Source organism: Ochotona curzoniae, unplaced genomic scaffold, assembly GCF_017591425.1.
Source record: "Ochotona curzoniae isolate NIBS_2020 unplaced genomic scaffold, NIBS_Ocur_1.0 contig_908, whole genome shotgun sequence".
NCBI classification, from domain to species: domain Eukaryota; kingdom Metazoa; phylum Chordata; class Mammalia; order Lagomorpha; family Ochotonidae; genus Ochotona; species Ochotona curzoniae.
In genome coordinates this window covers 16616433-16630816 of record NW_024466607.1, presented here as the reverse complement: position 1 = coordinate 16630816, position 14384 = coordinate 16616433, and the positions used below count along the sequence as shown (strand labels likewise).

The following is a 14384-nucleotide window of genomic DNA, read 5'->3' as shown; positions in this document are numbered from 1 at the left end:
ATTAATGCAAGGCTTACAAAGTTAAATAGAAGCAACACCTTGAGACAAGAAGGTGAGGCAAATAGGAGAGGAGAGATTGTTTTCTTTGATTGTATCATCTAGAAGGCAGTGACCAAATGTGAGTGAAAATTTAAACCACGGGAACAGGCCCGTCATACAATGGGCTGTGTTTAGGTTAAGCTCCTCCAAACTGTGGAGCTTGTATGAATCCTATTTTCAGATCTGTAACTCTGGAATACCACAGTGATTGGTTTGTAATAAACAGAACCAGTACAAAGGCATTAGCAGCTTATATACAAAAAACAAAGCAGATGATTCATAACTAATAACAAACAATAGATAATTTTCCTCTTAAATGGTGAAATTCCCTATATTTATACAATAAGGCAGCAGGACACCAGCACCCTATGGCTTTCAGTGATCATAATCAAAGATATAGACTAACAGTGTTTTTGCCGAGAGTTTTGCAACTCATGAAACATGACCTTGGCACTAAGTTGTGAGCAGGTTGAAGCTATTTATCCTGAGGACGTAGGAGTGTGCCACTCAGTATGGGCACTGCTGAATTCCCAGAAAGCATATATATCTGCTTTGCTCTGCTAGCCACCTCTAGTCTCCCCAGAGGTAACAACAGGTATTCTTGATTCTTGGTGGAAGGAATAGGAGGTTTATGGGAGCGACAAGGTTGGGAGAAGAATTACTTGGGGCAATTAACAGGAGATTCGGAAGGCACCTTCTTTTCTCAGAGGCACCTGGAAATGCTTACAGAGTCTAACTCCAAGCAAAAACTGATCCTTTAGGCTAAGGGGCCTGCAGATGACTGGAATCAATGGGCAACAGAAACAACTAGAAAACCAAAAATGTAGGTTGTTCTAATTGTAATGGGTTAGAATTTAAACATATACTTGTTATTACAGGCCGATGTAATAGTTGGTTTCAAAAAATAACATAACCATATGTAATCCACTAGGAAAGATTCCAACATTAACTTTATAAAAGTAAATAGCCCTCTTGGGACTTGGAGTAACAAATCTTGGATTTGTTTTAGGATTAGACTGCATGAAGAAGATGATAACTAATGCTGGTCAAACAGCTTTAGCATAAAGTAGCAAACTGCCTTACCAAAATGCTTTTCCTAACAATGTAATCCAAAATCTTAGCCAAAGCTTTCCAGCTATTTTTACTGTTTTTCAATAGATTTCACTCTTAATTTCTGGAATGGATTCATAATAATATAAAAAGCTCTTCTGATAACACATTAATCAGGAAATAAAAATTCCCTAAGTATTCTGATTATACATAGGAATAACATGCTTATAAAAAACTAAATTAATATCATGGCTAAACGAATTTGGTCTAAAGAGGGTTTGGTTCACAAGAGTAAGTGTATGCTTCTCTACCAGAAATATCTGGCAACTGAGAGATGGTGGCTTTGAAATAAAAGTAATGTTTTGTTCTATAAGGCGTGTCCTTGTCAATTATCCCTTACCCAACAGACAGGATTCTGGCAGGTGTCTTTCCAGGTCTGGGTGCCAGAGGACAAAGAAACCACCTGCTAAGACAGACAAGGGATCCAGCAACACTCATTCCCTGAAGCTCACAGACCTGAGTGAAAAGGAGTGTTTCTGAGTTTCTGCTGTCCAGACTGAGCACAAACCGGATGGACTGGAAAAGTTCTTGGATGCTGGACCGGAATTGCTCTTCTTCCATTCCACAGGTGGCTCGTGAGTATAAGATCCGTGACTGCACGATGAATTTGAAAAGATACTCCAAGGCCTAGAGGTGTTAACAGAAAAAGTGATGGAGAGGTATTGAAGATAATCAGGAACTCACAAAACATGGAGCTGGGGAAAAGCACTATATTAAAATCAGATGATGCAATGCCAACTATGGAGGCAGATGTATGCCTTTAAAAACTTATTGAAAATACAAATCATTAAGAAGCATAGGCTATATATTCTTAGAGAATCATCAATTGATTTTGTAAGTATTCTCTGATGTTAGGAATTAAGTAGTCATATGCTGTTAGGGAAAGAATTGCATTCAAGAGCATTCATCAAAAGAAAATCAGGCTTCTCTGTATTTTCTTTCAGGGTCTGAGACACAGGCAAAGGCAAGGAAGTGGGAATCAACTTGCAGTTTATGACAAGAAGGAATGGTCTTTAAGGAGTTTTCCTTATCTTTGAGATATCCCTGGCATCTGACATAGTGCTTGCCCTCTTCCAAGCAAACACAGAAGTTTGGGTTTGAGGCCCATTCCTGACGCAGCTTCTTGCTCATGTGCATCCCAGGAGGCAGTAGGTGGTAGTTCAAGTAGTTGGGTCCCTGGTACCCATGTGAGAAACCGCAGCTCCTAGCTTCAGCCTGGACAGTCCCAGCTGCTGCGGGCATTTGGAGAGTGAACTGGTGGGTGGGATATTCTTTTCTGCATTTCTTTCAAATAAATAATAAGACGAAAACCTAGAGAAAATTCATCACAGGTTGCAGAGAGCACCTGATGAGCCTGACATACCCAGTTTTTACTCCTTCTACCCAGAGCATCTGCCATAAATAGTTCACAAACTAAAAACACAGCTCCTTTAAAATGGTGTGGGAGCAGAATGGGGGTCTGAGGTGTCCCTGAAGTTTGGCTTATGCTTACAAGCAGATCAATACTTTTTTGAAGAGAACAGACTCAAGACCCAAGACTGTTTTTAATTAAAGAAACACCACAGACTTACCAGAAACTGCAAAGGTGGGAACACTGGTGGAAAACTTATCCAAAGAGGAAACAAATGGAGCTCAGTTACTAAAATACATTTACCAACATAAAACAATTCCAGAGCTACCTTTCATGATCTGTCCATCTGCCAGAAAGTTTGGCAAAGTAAGGGTTAATATTGTGTGGGGCCCCCCCCTCAGAAATCAGTTGGCATTAGGGAATGTTAGTTTAGACATACGTGTAAGTTACTATGTTTCTCTAAGACACATCTGTGTCTTACAAGGTCAATAAAGGAAAATCCTATAGAAGAAATTCCACTGTGTGACTTCAATTCCACAGGACTATCTATAAACAATGCGAAAAAATTTATGAATTTCTAAGTCTAGACATTTGCAAGCAAGACTCTGCCTTTGCTCTAGTATGTCTACAATTGTGGAGATTCTCAGTTCCATGAAACAGAAAAGCACGCAACTCTGAAGCCCAACTTCATTTATTAGGTTATGCCAATCTGAAGTCACTTAAGTAGGAGGTACCTCCTATCATAATAAAGGAAATAAAATTTTTACATCAAACATTTGATCAGATATCAAATATGATCTTTCTCAGGTATTTTGTTTTTATTTGATTAAAGTGACAAAGAAACAGAGTCAATGTCCACTGACACTTGGAGCAGGCTATGTAAGTCAGATTGGCTGCACATGTAAGTCACCTAGACAAACAAAAGCATGACACTGTTGAGCTCCTTATTGCAGTCATATGGCTAACCCCAGGAGGGATCCATAACTATGTGGACTACTTAGAAACAAAGACAGAAAACAAGCTACATTTTTAAAACATGAAATCTTAGGATACACAACAGGTGGAATAATCTGATTGTGTGATACAAACTCCTCCAATTTCAAAAAGGAAATTGCTGTCCTCATTACCACTATCACTTTTTTCTTTTTCTGTTTGGAACAGTTACCCCGAGAGATTTATCAATTATCTTGAAAAGTCCATCAGTTTGTGAGGAAGTAGAACAGACAACAAAGTTGCTCACTTCTTTTGGGCAAGAGGATTTAGTTCTATTAGGTTCTGAAAATACAGAATACCTTGCAGATGAGTATAAGGCTAGTGTCAAAGAAGGCTGTGCACATGCAATGATAACATGAAAAACACACTTCTAGTCATCCACTGCTGAACTCTACCCTTATCTATGCCTCTTGATTTTTATAATCAGCACTGGCTTGACCAGGACCAAGTGATGCTAGCTACCTCTGACAGACTCAGCTGAGGGAGGAGAGTGGGGCAAACAATGAAGGAATTTGTTAAGAGTCCAAGGATGCTCCCAATGTTGTGTATGAAACAATGGAGCACTTAACATGGCTAAAACAGCAGCCTTGTTCTTTTCCATTTAAGTTAAGACACCTGAAAGGAAGAGAGTCTACAAGTTTTTAACATCAGTTCTATTGACAAGAAAATGCGCCATGCTCTTTTTCCTCCTCATGGTTCCCTGAGAAGGAACTGACACAGTTCAGTCATAAAAAACGTGCTGTTTCTGGAACTCAAACCCACAATGCTACTCTCTACAGGTCACTTAGAAGGGAAAAAGGTGTAATGAAGTAAGAAAAATAAAGGATAAGCTTTTCTGCAGGCTAGACTTTTTATCAAAGGTTCTGAAAGTGGGTTTGTGATCAGGAAGATATACTGTACTGACAGGGATAAACAAATGCATGTTGGATGCTTTCCAGGAGCAAACATCCTGAGAAGGATGAAAAGTTTCCATGTTTCATCACGGGAAACTACAAATTGAAATTTTTTTTAGACAGGTAAGTGGCCTGATAGCCTTAATGATGGCTGTTTAGGCAACAAACTTGAAATGGCAAGAACAAATCTGAAGCACCTCAGAAAAGAGTTTCCTCAAACGAAACTCATTCTTTTCCATATCATAATCTGATCTCCAGAATTCTACACTTCCATAAATAATCCTGCCATCAAATCAGATGATCTAAAAAGACTCTCAGAACCAGCATCCCATCTAACATTTGAATGTCTGCTTTAGACTTGGCAATTGGGTTTTGGTTCCTTGAAAACCCAAACTTTTTCTAGAATTTTAAAATGCTGTTTCCTCAGTCTGGCATGCTCACCCTCCAGCTCTTAACAGTGGTTCAGCTCATATCTCTCTTCAAAGAAGTCTTCCCTAACTCCTGGATCCTGCCATCTATCCCATCAGTTTGTTTCCTTCACAGTACTCATTTGTTTGGTTAAAAAAAAAACCCATTTATTTATTTGAAAGGCATATTTACAGAAAGAGGGATATTTCCCATCTGCCAGTTCACTCCCCAAATGGCTGCAATGATCAGGGTTGGGCCAAGCCAAAACTGAGAACCTGGAACCCAAGCTGGGTTTTCCACCTGGTTGGCAAAATCCCAAGTACTTGGGCTATCCTCTGCTGTTTTCCCAATGACATCAGCAGGGAGTTGTTGTGGGCTAATGAGTTGAATAATGCTAGTTAGCCTGGGCAGGAATAGGAACTGGGTTTGTGGCTAAAAACACCTGGACTAATTGGACTCATCTGTATCCAATATCCTGCTAAATGAGGATGTGGGGGGGAAGAGTATATAAGCAAAGGTGAAGGAGCAATAAACGGAGACTTCACAGAAACTCCCACCATCACTGGTCTCCTGTGGTGCTTCATCCCCAGACCCTCTCCGCATCAGTTACTGGCTCTGCTGGCAGGAGCAGGGAGTGAGATTGGAAGTGGAGCATCCAGGATTTGAATTGGTGCTCTAACATGCCATGACATATTTTAGGTGGCCATAATGTCAGTCCCACGCTGTTTTACCTACTTTTTATATTTATCTATTGTATATGTTTGTTGTCTGTCTTTCCTGACTTGGATGGATATTCTTTTTTGTTTTTTTAAGATTTATTGATTTTTATTGGATAGTCAGATACATACAGAGAGGAGGAGAGACAGAGACAAAACTCTTCCATTAGCTTATTCACTCCCTAAGTGGCCACAACAGCCAGAGCTGAGCGGATCTGAAGTCAGGAGCCAGAAGCTTCTTCTGGGTCTCCCATTTGGGTGGGATCCTAAGGCTTTGGGCTGTGTTTTGTTGCTTTCCCAAGTCACAAACAAGGAGCTGGATGGGAAGTAAGGCTGCCAGGACACAAACTGGTGCTCATATGGGATTCTGGCACGTGCAAGATGAGGACTTTAGACACTAGGCTATCACACCAGGCCAGGATGGACATTTTATGAAGGCATGGACTTCCCTGGTGAGGTCCCTGCTGTAGTCCCAGAGGTTAATGGAATGTCTGATGCACAGTAGGTATCAACCAACACAGACATTTTCTTTTTAAATGACAAAACAGCTTTTTCTATCATGACCTCTTCAGTATCCTTAAGCCAGGAGCCATGTGTACATCATCTTATTCTCTTGTTTTAATATAAAATCACTAGGAATAATTCAGGGGTAAAAACTGAGATGAGGACATGTGGATTATGTGGATCAAGGCAGTCATTCCTGGAAGCAGGGCACTATTTTAGCTTATGCTGCAAACCATACCACTGCCACTATTCACAAATAACTGTATGGATTGGACTCTGAAGTGAAGTAAGCTTCAGTACATTACCCGCATCGCTTCCTGAATGTGATCCTGCCGAATCAGTTCTGCTGAGCAGTCCATATACCATTTCAAACAGCGAATGAGCTCCCTGAGAAAGAGAACAGTTCCAGAAACCCCACTTTAATCCAAAAGCAATGCAGTCAAGTGTTTGTAGTCCAAAGAGGAAATAACATTCTGCTGAGCCGGAATGGAATGATGGACCCAGTATAACTGTGAACTTTTCAGATCCTGAGCAGACAACACCCTGTGTCTGTAAGAAGCTGGCCACATTTTAATCAGCAGCTGCAATCACTCTTCTACTCTCCCTTCCCCAAAGATTTGAATGCCTATTTTTGTTTGTCTTAGGTTGCTATGCACCTAAAACATAACAATGCTAATACAAAAATAGCTTTGAATATGTATAGTCTACCTAATTTTCTTAGGAAGAAGTCACCTGAGAGGAATTGGATTACTGGGTCAGAAGTTCTACACATTTGTAAGGTACGGAGCACTGAGGTCAAGAGTGTAGACCATGGTCACCTCTGGGGCCTATCAAAATTTGGTTCTGTACCCCTGAAGTTAATTTCTTTTTGCCTCATTCTCTTCACCTAAAATACGAAGTAAATAATAATGCATCTCAAAGTCACTCTGAATACTAACAGGGTGACATATACAAGCACAGCACCTGCTTGAGAGTGACAGCACATTTTCACTGTTCCAACAACTTTACAGTTTTATCAGTTTTCTTTAATATTTCAAAAAATTGCACTAATTCTATAGAAGAAAATGTTTTGTTAAAAATATTTATTTATTTAATAAATTTAAAAAATATATTTTTCATAATATAGCTGCTTAGGCTCAGGGGTTTTCCCTCCTACCCTCCCCTACCGTAATCCCCAGCACCATTTTCCCCTATATTTTTATTATAGTTTATCCCTAATAAGAGTCACAAGTCCATCAATCTTCTGTCATTCTTCTATTTTAGTGTATCTTGGCACTGTAGGTTTAGAAAATGGTATAAAGTGAGAATGACTGTTTCTTATTGCTTTAATGGTCTTAGATTATCTGCATTTCTCATATTTGCTTAGTAGTTATATTATCTCCATGGATTATCTATTTTTTCAGCACTGATTTGTAGGGACAATAGTTAGCTCTTCATTTTTTCACATGGAAGAAGTAAGACTACTTTTAGAATTTTACTTTATTTCTTAGAAGAAAAAAATATATAACAATTATGTTATAAACTATTATTTGAAAAGTCCATGGCTAACATCATATTAAATGGTGAAAGATTAAAAGCTTTACCTCTAAGATTAGGAACAAGACAAAGATGCTTGCTTTTTGCCACTTTTATTCAACTAGTCCTGGAAGGCCTAGCCAGTCCTAGCCAATTAGTCATGAAAAAGAAATAAATGGCATAAAATTGGAAAGTAAAGAGTACAATTATCTTTTTTTCCTAGATGGACATTTCATATGTAGAAAACTCTAAGAATTATACCCTTAACATACAACTTATTAGCACTAGTAAATGAATTCAGCAGATTTGTCAGAAATAAAACACACACACAAAATTCCATTTCTATACATTAACAAAAATAATTCTATTTACAATAGCATCAAAAACAATAAAATACCTAGGAGGAAACTAAGGAAGCAAAAGGCTTACATACTGAAAACTATACAAGGCTGCTGAAAAAAATCAAAGACACAAATAAATGGAAAGACATGATGCTCACAGTATTGAAGACAGTATTGTAAATGTGAAAACTACCTCCCCAAAGCAAACATTCATTGAAGTCTATCAAAATTCCAACATAATTTTTACAGAAATTAAAAAAGAATCTGTCCTAAGATTCATATAAAATGTTCAGTCCAAGAAGTGAAAAAGAACAATAATTGTTCTTTTTCTGAATTCCAAACTTATTACAAGGATAAAACAATTAAAGCAATGTTTAATGATATAAAGACAATAAACAATAATTGAATAAACTAGGCAAGAAATAAATCTCTCCCATACATTGGCCAAATGATTTTCAACTGGTGTCAAGATCATTCAAAGAGAAAATACAGCCTTAAGCAAATGGGAATATCCACACTGGATGTCCACATGTGAAAAGAATAAAGTTGAACACTTACCTTACACAATATACAACAACTAACTCAAAATGGAGTCAAGACCTACACAAAAAGGCTAAAACTGCAAAATTTACAAGAAACAAAGAGGGAGATATTTTAATTAACATTGGATTTGGCAATAATTTATTATTTTGATGCGATCAAAGGCAAAAGAAAACAATAGATAATTTGGACTATGCCAAAATTTAAAACTACTTCAAAGAACATAATTAACACACTGAATAGGCAATCCATAGATAGGAAAACTATTTACAAATCATGTTAAGTCAAAAGGGGTAATAGCAAGAAGGCAGAAAGAACTCCTATGACTCAAGAACAAAAATACAAAAATGCCTCATTTAAAAAAAAGAATAAAGTGGAGCAAGTGTTGGCACAGTGGTTAAAATATTGCTTGGGATGCCTACATCTCATATGGACTACTTAAGTTTGAGTCAGGGCTCAAATTTAAGCTTCTGACATAAGCTTCTGATTCCAACTTCCTGCTAGTGTGCCTCCCTAGGATGTGATAAATGATATTTCAAGCATCTGAGTCTCTGTCACCCAGATAGGAGACCTGGATTGAGTTCAGTGCTCCTTGTTTTGGTCTGGCCCAGCTCTGGTTGTGAGAAATCTGGGGAGTAAACCAGAAGACAGAAAACTTCTTCTGTCTCTCCTGTTTCTGTCTGTTAGCCTTTCAAATAAAAGAAAACTTAAAAAAATGAACAAAAGACTTCAACAGACATTTCTGCAAAGAATACATACAATTAGACAACAAGCACATGAAAGATGCTCAAGATTTCTAATTACTGGGAAAATGCAAATAAAACTACAATGAGATATTATTTTAAACCCATTAGGATGACTGCTTTTTGTTTTTTTTTTTTTAAAAAGCAAATGTAGGCAAGATGTGGAGAAAATGAAACTTATGCACTGCTAGTGGGAAAGTAAACGGATGCAGCTTCTGTGAAAACCAGTATGATGATTTAAAACAACAACAACAAAAACAAAACAGAATTATCATGTGCTACAGAAACTCTCTTGGGAACATTCATAAAATAACAACCTTACTCATGATTACCAAAATATGGAAGCAACTCAATCTGCCCATCAATGGATGAGTAAATGAATACAAATAATGTCATACACACACAAACACACACTATGGAATATCAGTCAGCCTCAAAACAAAGAATATTCTAACATATGCTAAAACATCAATGTACCTTGAAGACATTATGCTAAATGAAACAAACTAGTCATAAAAAGACAGATACTTTAAGGTTCCACTTATAAAAGATACATACAGCAGTCAAATTTATAAACAGAAAACAAAAATGGTGTCAATGGAAGAAATGGAGATATGAGATTTATTGTTAACCATTAGCATTTCAATTTTGTAAGATGAAAAGAGTTCTGGAAATTGATGGAATTCTGATGATGGCTACACAACATCAATGTACTTGATGTCACTAAATTATATACTAGAAAATGGGTAAGATGGTAAGTGTTATGTATGTATATGTTACCACAATTTAAAGAAACAGTTTGAAAAAGCAGCTGAATGTTGAAAAGTGATTGTGGATCAAGGTTTTAAAGTCTGTTTTCATATTCAAATACAAGTCTAAAGAAAGACCCAAAAGCAACATACTTGTATGCTAAAGCTCCAGCAAAGTGCTTCTGGATATATGTGTCCATCACGGGTCGGAAATGGAAATATTTGATGTCTCGGAGCAGGTTGATGATGAACACCTGGGAGAGAAGGAGAATAGGGCGTTAAGGATCTCTGCTCTCTGGAGGTCTTAGAATCATCCCTACCAGGAAACAGACTGTTTCTCTTCAGGGAATGGCAAACTGTCAGTGTTTCTTCTAGTGCTCCCTGCGGGTACTGAATGTGAGATTTCTACCCTGTGTCTGTGTTTGTTTTATCTTTTATCTTCCTACCCCCACAGCCTCTCAATACAAACCTAGAGCTCATCAATCTGGGCATGTGTTACTTTGAGTTTTTCATTTCACAATAATGCTGAGTAGCAAAACATAGAGTAAGGGCAGGCATACATGCAGGGATACCTGTGTATAGATGGCATAAACACTAAGGGGACAATTTAAGCTTAGAAAATTTAGAGCAGAAAAATACTGTCTTGTCAGTTATACCAGCCCATGAAAACCTATACCCATCAGAAATGGGGCTGACAGCCAGGAAAATGAAAAATAAGAAAAGCCAGAGGAGCAAACTAGGCAAGCTTTCAACACTCATCTCGGTTCCCTATTTATTACTAGATAGCTGCAGTGTCTGGTTCTCTTTGAATATACACCCCTCTCATGGGACTGGATATGTAAGATTACCTCAAAAATGGAATTAAAATAGGTTTACTTTGGTGAAAAGAATTTGAAATCCATGTATGGTTTCTTCATAGTATACATTTTCATGAACTTTTAAAAGCTTCACATTATGAACTGATTCAAATTTTTTTTTGCACAAAAATAAACTTATCTTTTGATTCTACCTTCCATGGACTTTTTGAAAAAAGCCTTATAGAACATAATGTAAAATGTACTAAACATTTGAATAACTGTCCATTGTCTCTAGGCATTTTCATAGACTCTGGCTGTAACAACTACATAAACAGAAAATTTCCAGAGATCTCTGGAACTGCATAGTTGTTCACAGATCAGCATGAACGAGTCTCTGCTCTTCCTGGTGGTTATATCCTACTGAGTAAATGAAAAACAAAAATGGGCTATATGGTTTCCTCTGTTAGTCTCTGGTCTTCTTGCTGGTCTGCATTTCAGTGAATAGGCAATCCCATAACGGTAATAAAACAAGGATACAGAACTACAAAGTCAAGGTTTACATCTACCACATTGACTTATACAAATTTTATCTTGGTGGGATTTATACGGAAGATTGATTGCTTGGTCTTCCTTGGTTGACACTGCTTAGTTTCTTTTTATTGGAAATATTTATATCTAGTACTAGAGTCTAATAAACTGTTTCCCTTACATTTTTTAAAGTGACAGGAATAATAAACATGAAAAGTTAAAAAGGTAACTTACCAAAGACTGAAAAACTAACAGGCCATATTTCTCTGTATTATCATCCAAAATCACAAAGAGTGTATCCAGGATGTCCTGTAAAAACTGAAACATGAAACAGAGGGTTTGGGTCTCAGGAATTTGCATATGTGCTCAAACTCCTATATACTAATAATTTAACCTCCCAATAAAAAAGAAAGTAGAAGATATCTTAAAACCTCAAATTATCACTTAAAAAAACAGCTGGTACCCTTCCACTATCCAACTAAGAGACAACTAGGCAGACTTGCAGCATTTGTAGCACAAAGGATCCTGAAAGAAATGAAGAAAGGCTCTTCCTGTTGGGTAAAGGCTAAACTCCTAAGGAAAATAGATACTACTGTACAACAGTAATTCTGAAATACATGTGTGTGTGTATATTCCATATATATAAAACTCAAAAAACTCAGTAAGAAACCAATCAAACTAATTAATATCTGCAACCAGACAAGGATATTCACTGTCACCATTATTTTTCCATAAAGCTCTTGAAGTCTTAGCTAGAACCATTAAGGAAAAAAAAAAAAAAAAGAAATCAAAGGATACAAGTTAGAAAGCAGAAAGTCAAATTATCCTTGTTTGCAGATGACATGAACTAATATAGGAAAAGTAAAAGACTCCACTAATAGCCCACTGGAACTCCTAAGAGTTTGGTAAAGTTTCAGGATATAAAATCAACACACAAATATCAATAGCATTTATATACACAAATAACACCATAGCTGAGAAAGAACTTGTAAGGTCAGACCCAATCACAATAGCTACAAAAATGTATATAAATGTCTTGAGATAAATTTAATCAACAGTGTGAAATATCTCTACAAGGAAAATTTATAAAACATTAAGAAAAGAAATAAATACATACAAAAATGGACAAACTTTCTATGCTTATGGACTGGAGGAATTAATCAAAATGTTCATACTGCCCAAAGTGCTATATAGAGTCAAAGACATCCCAATCAAAATACCAAAGACATTCTTCTAAGATTAAAAAAAAATATCCAAAATTAATATGGAAACACAGAGACACCTGAATAGCTAAAGCAATCTTAAAACAATAAAAATAAAGCTGGGGGCATCACAATACTAAATTTTAAGACATACTATACTAGGGAGGTTATAATCATAACAGTCTGGTAACAGAACAAAAGGAACAAAATCGAAACTCCAAAATCTAATCCATCAACCCACAACCAACCAATCTTTGACAAATGAGCTAAAATCACTCCTTGAAGAACGGATAGTATATTCAATAAACATGCTGGGAAAACTCGATCTTTGAATCAGAAGTATGAGACAAGATCCTAACCTTCAACCTTACACAAAAACCAATTCACAAAGGATCAAGTATCTAAGCCTAAGATTTGAAACCCTCAAATAACTAAAGAAAAACATGAGAAACAGTGAAAGACATTGGCAGAGGGAGAGAAAAGGGAAGGGGAGGGGAAGGAGGAGAGAATGAGGGAAAAGAGAGAGACCAGGAGGGAGAGAGAGAAACAGAACTGCCATTTGATCTCACAATTCCATTACTGAGTATATAGCCAGAAGACGTGAAGTCATTATTTCAATCATGGTTATTACAGCACTACTGACAACAGTCAAGATACAAATCAACCAATGTGTGCGATCAACAGGTGAACTGAGAAAATGTCGTCTATGCTTGGGTTGATATTGGGTGGTGGTTCCCCACCCCTGGGTCACGTGGAAGACTGGATGTGGATTCCCCTTTGCTTCTTCCCTTCCCCCATAGAAAAGAAGAAAAAGAAAATTTGGAACAGCGATTTCATCCACTTTCCCCTAATCCTCAATCCTTCCCACCCTGATATACCATGTAATCATCATCAAAAATAAAGCTAAAAAATTGTAGTCTATATACACAATGAAATGTTATTTAGCCAGAAAAAAAGAAATTCTTTGATTTGCAGCAGAATGCACAGAAATGGAGTGCTTTACGTTAAGTGAATGAGCCAGATACAAGAAAGACATATACTATACTTTCTCCTCATACACAAAAACTTAAAAAAAAACTCAATCTGAATATAGGATAGTAATGACTGGAGCTTAGGATTGATGAAAGAATCTAAAAGCAGGTTGAATAGTGGTATTACGTATGGGTTAGAAGGAATGGGTAAGCTAGTGCTACACAGCACAGTTGGGTAAGTACAGTTTACAATATCCTATTTTATTTTCTGAGGAAACAGAAAAGAGGAACTTTAAGGTGTGTGTGTGTGTGTATGGAGGGAGAGAGAGAGAGAGCGCACACGCAATTTTTCATCTGCTGATTCACAGCCCAAATAGCCACAATAGCCAGGGCTGGGCCAGGCCAAAGCCAGGAGCCTAGAAAACCATCAAGGTCTGTCACATGGGTAGCACTGCTTTCTTAGGAGTATTAACAGGGAGCTGGATTAGAAGTGGAATAGCTGGTAATGAGCTGGCATGCTGCCAGTACAAGTGGCAGCTTAAGTTGTTGTCAGCTCCTTAGCCACATAGTTCCTTGGATAGTGTATTCAAATTGGGTAGAACACATACCTTAACAATTTCCTCTCCACTGACATGTCGCAGGCGCCCTAAGACATCCATGATCCGGTCTGGGAAGGCCTTCCATTTCAGCAGAGCAAGGAGATCAACTAGAAAACAATGCCAAATAGATGGTGAATTCTGATCATTCCAAGATCAAGTAAGGCCTTGACTCTCCCACTCAAAGAGAGGTAAGATCTAGAAAATAGTAGCATGTCTGAGCACTACAATAGGATCCTAGGTATTGAAATCAAGACCAAGGACAAAATGATAAATGTTGCACGTGCAACCTGCAGATACTAAAATGACAGGAAATCTCGTAAGATGCTACTGCTGATCAATTCCTCTAAGAGAAAGAAGTTCCTTTACCATGGAACAAAGAAGCAAT

At 37.4% G+C, this 14384-nt stretch overlaps 1 protein-coding gene across 1 annotated transcript in view; it reads right to left on the bottom strand.

Moving 5' to 3' along the window:
• The window catches only part of DOCK3 (dedicator of cytokinesis 3), a 251319-nt gene that overhangs the window by 66092 nt on the left and 170843 nt on the right, over positions 1–14384 (bottom strand). The window contains exons 19-23 of the mRNA XM_040994546.1: positions 14009–14106; positions 11462–11545; positions 10056–10156; positions 6320–6401; positions 1606–1776 (exon numbers count right to left, since the gene is read on the bottom strand). Of these exons, the coding sequence (XP_040850480.1) occupies positions 1606–1776; positions 6320–6401; positions 10056–10156; positions 11462–11545; positions 14009–14106 (536 nt within the window). The remainder of the gene's footprint in view (positions 1–1605; positions 1777–6319; positions 6402–10055; positions 10157–11461; positions 11546–14008; positions 14107–14384) is intronic.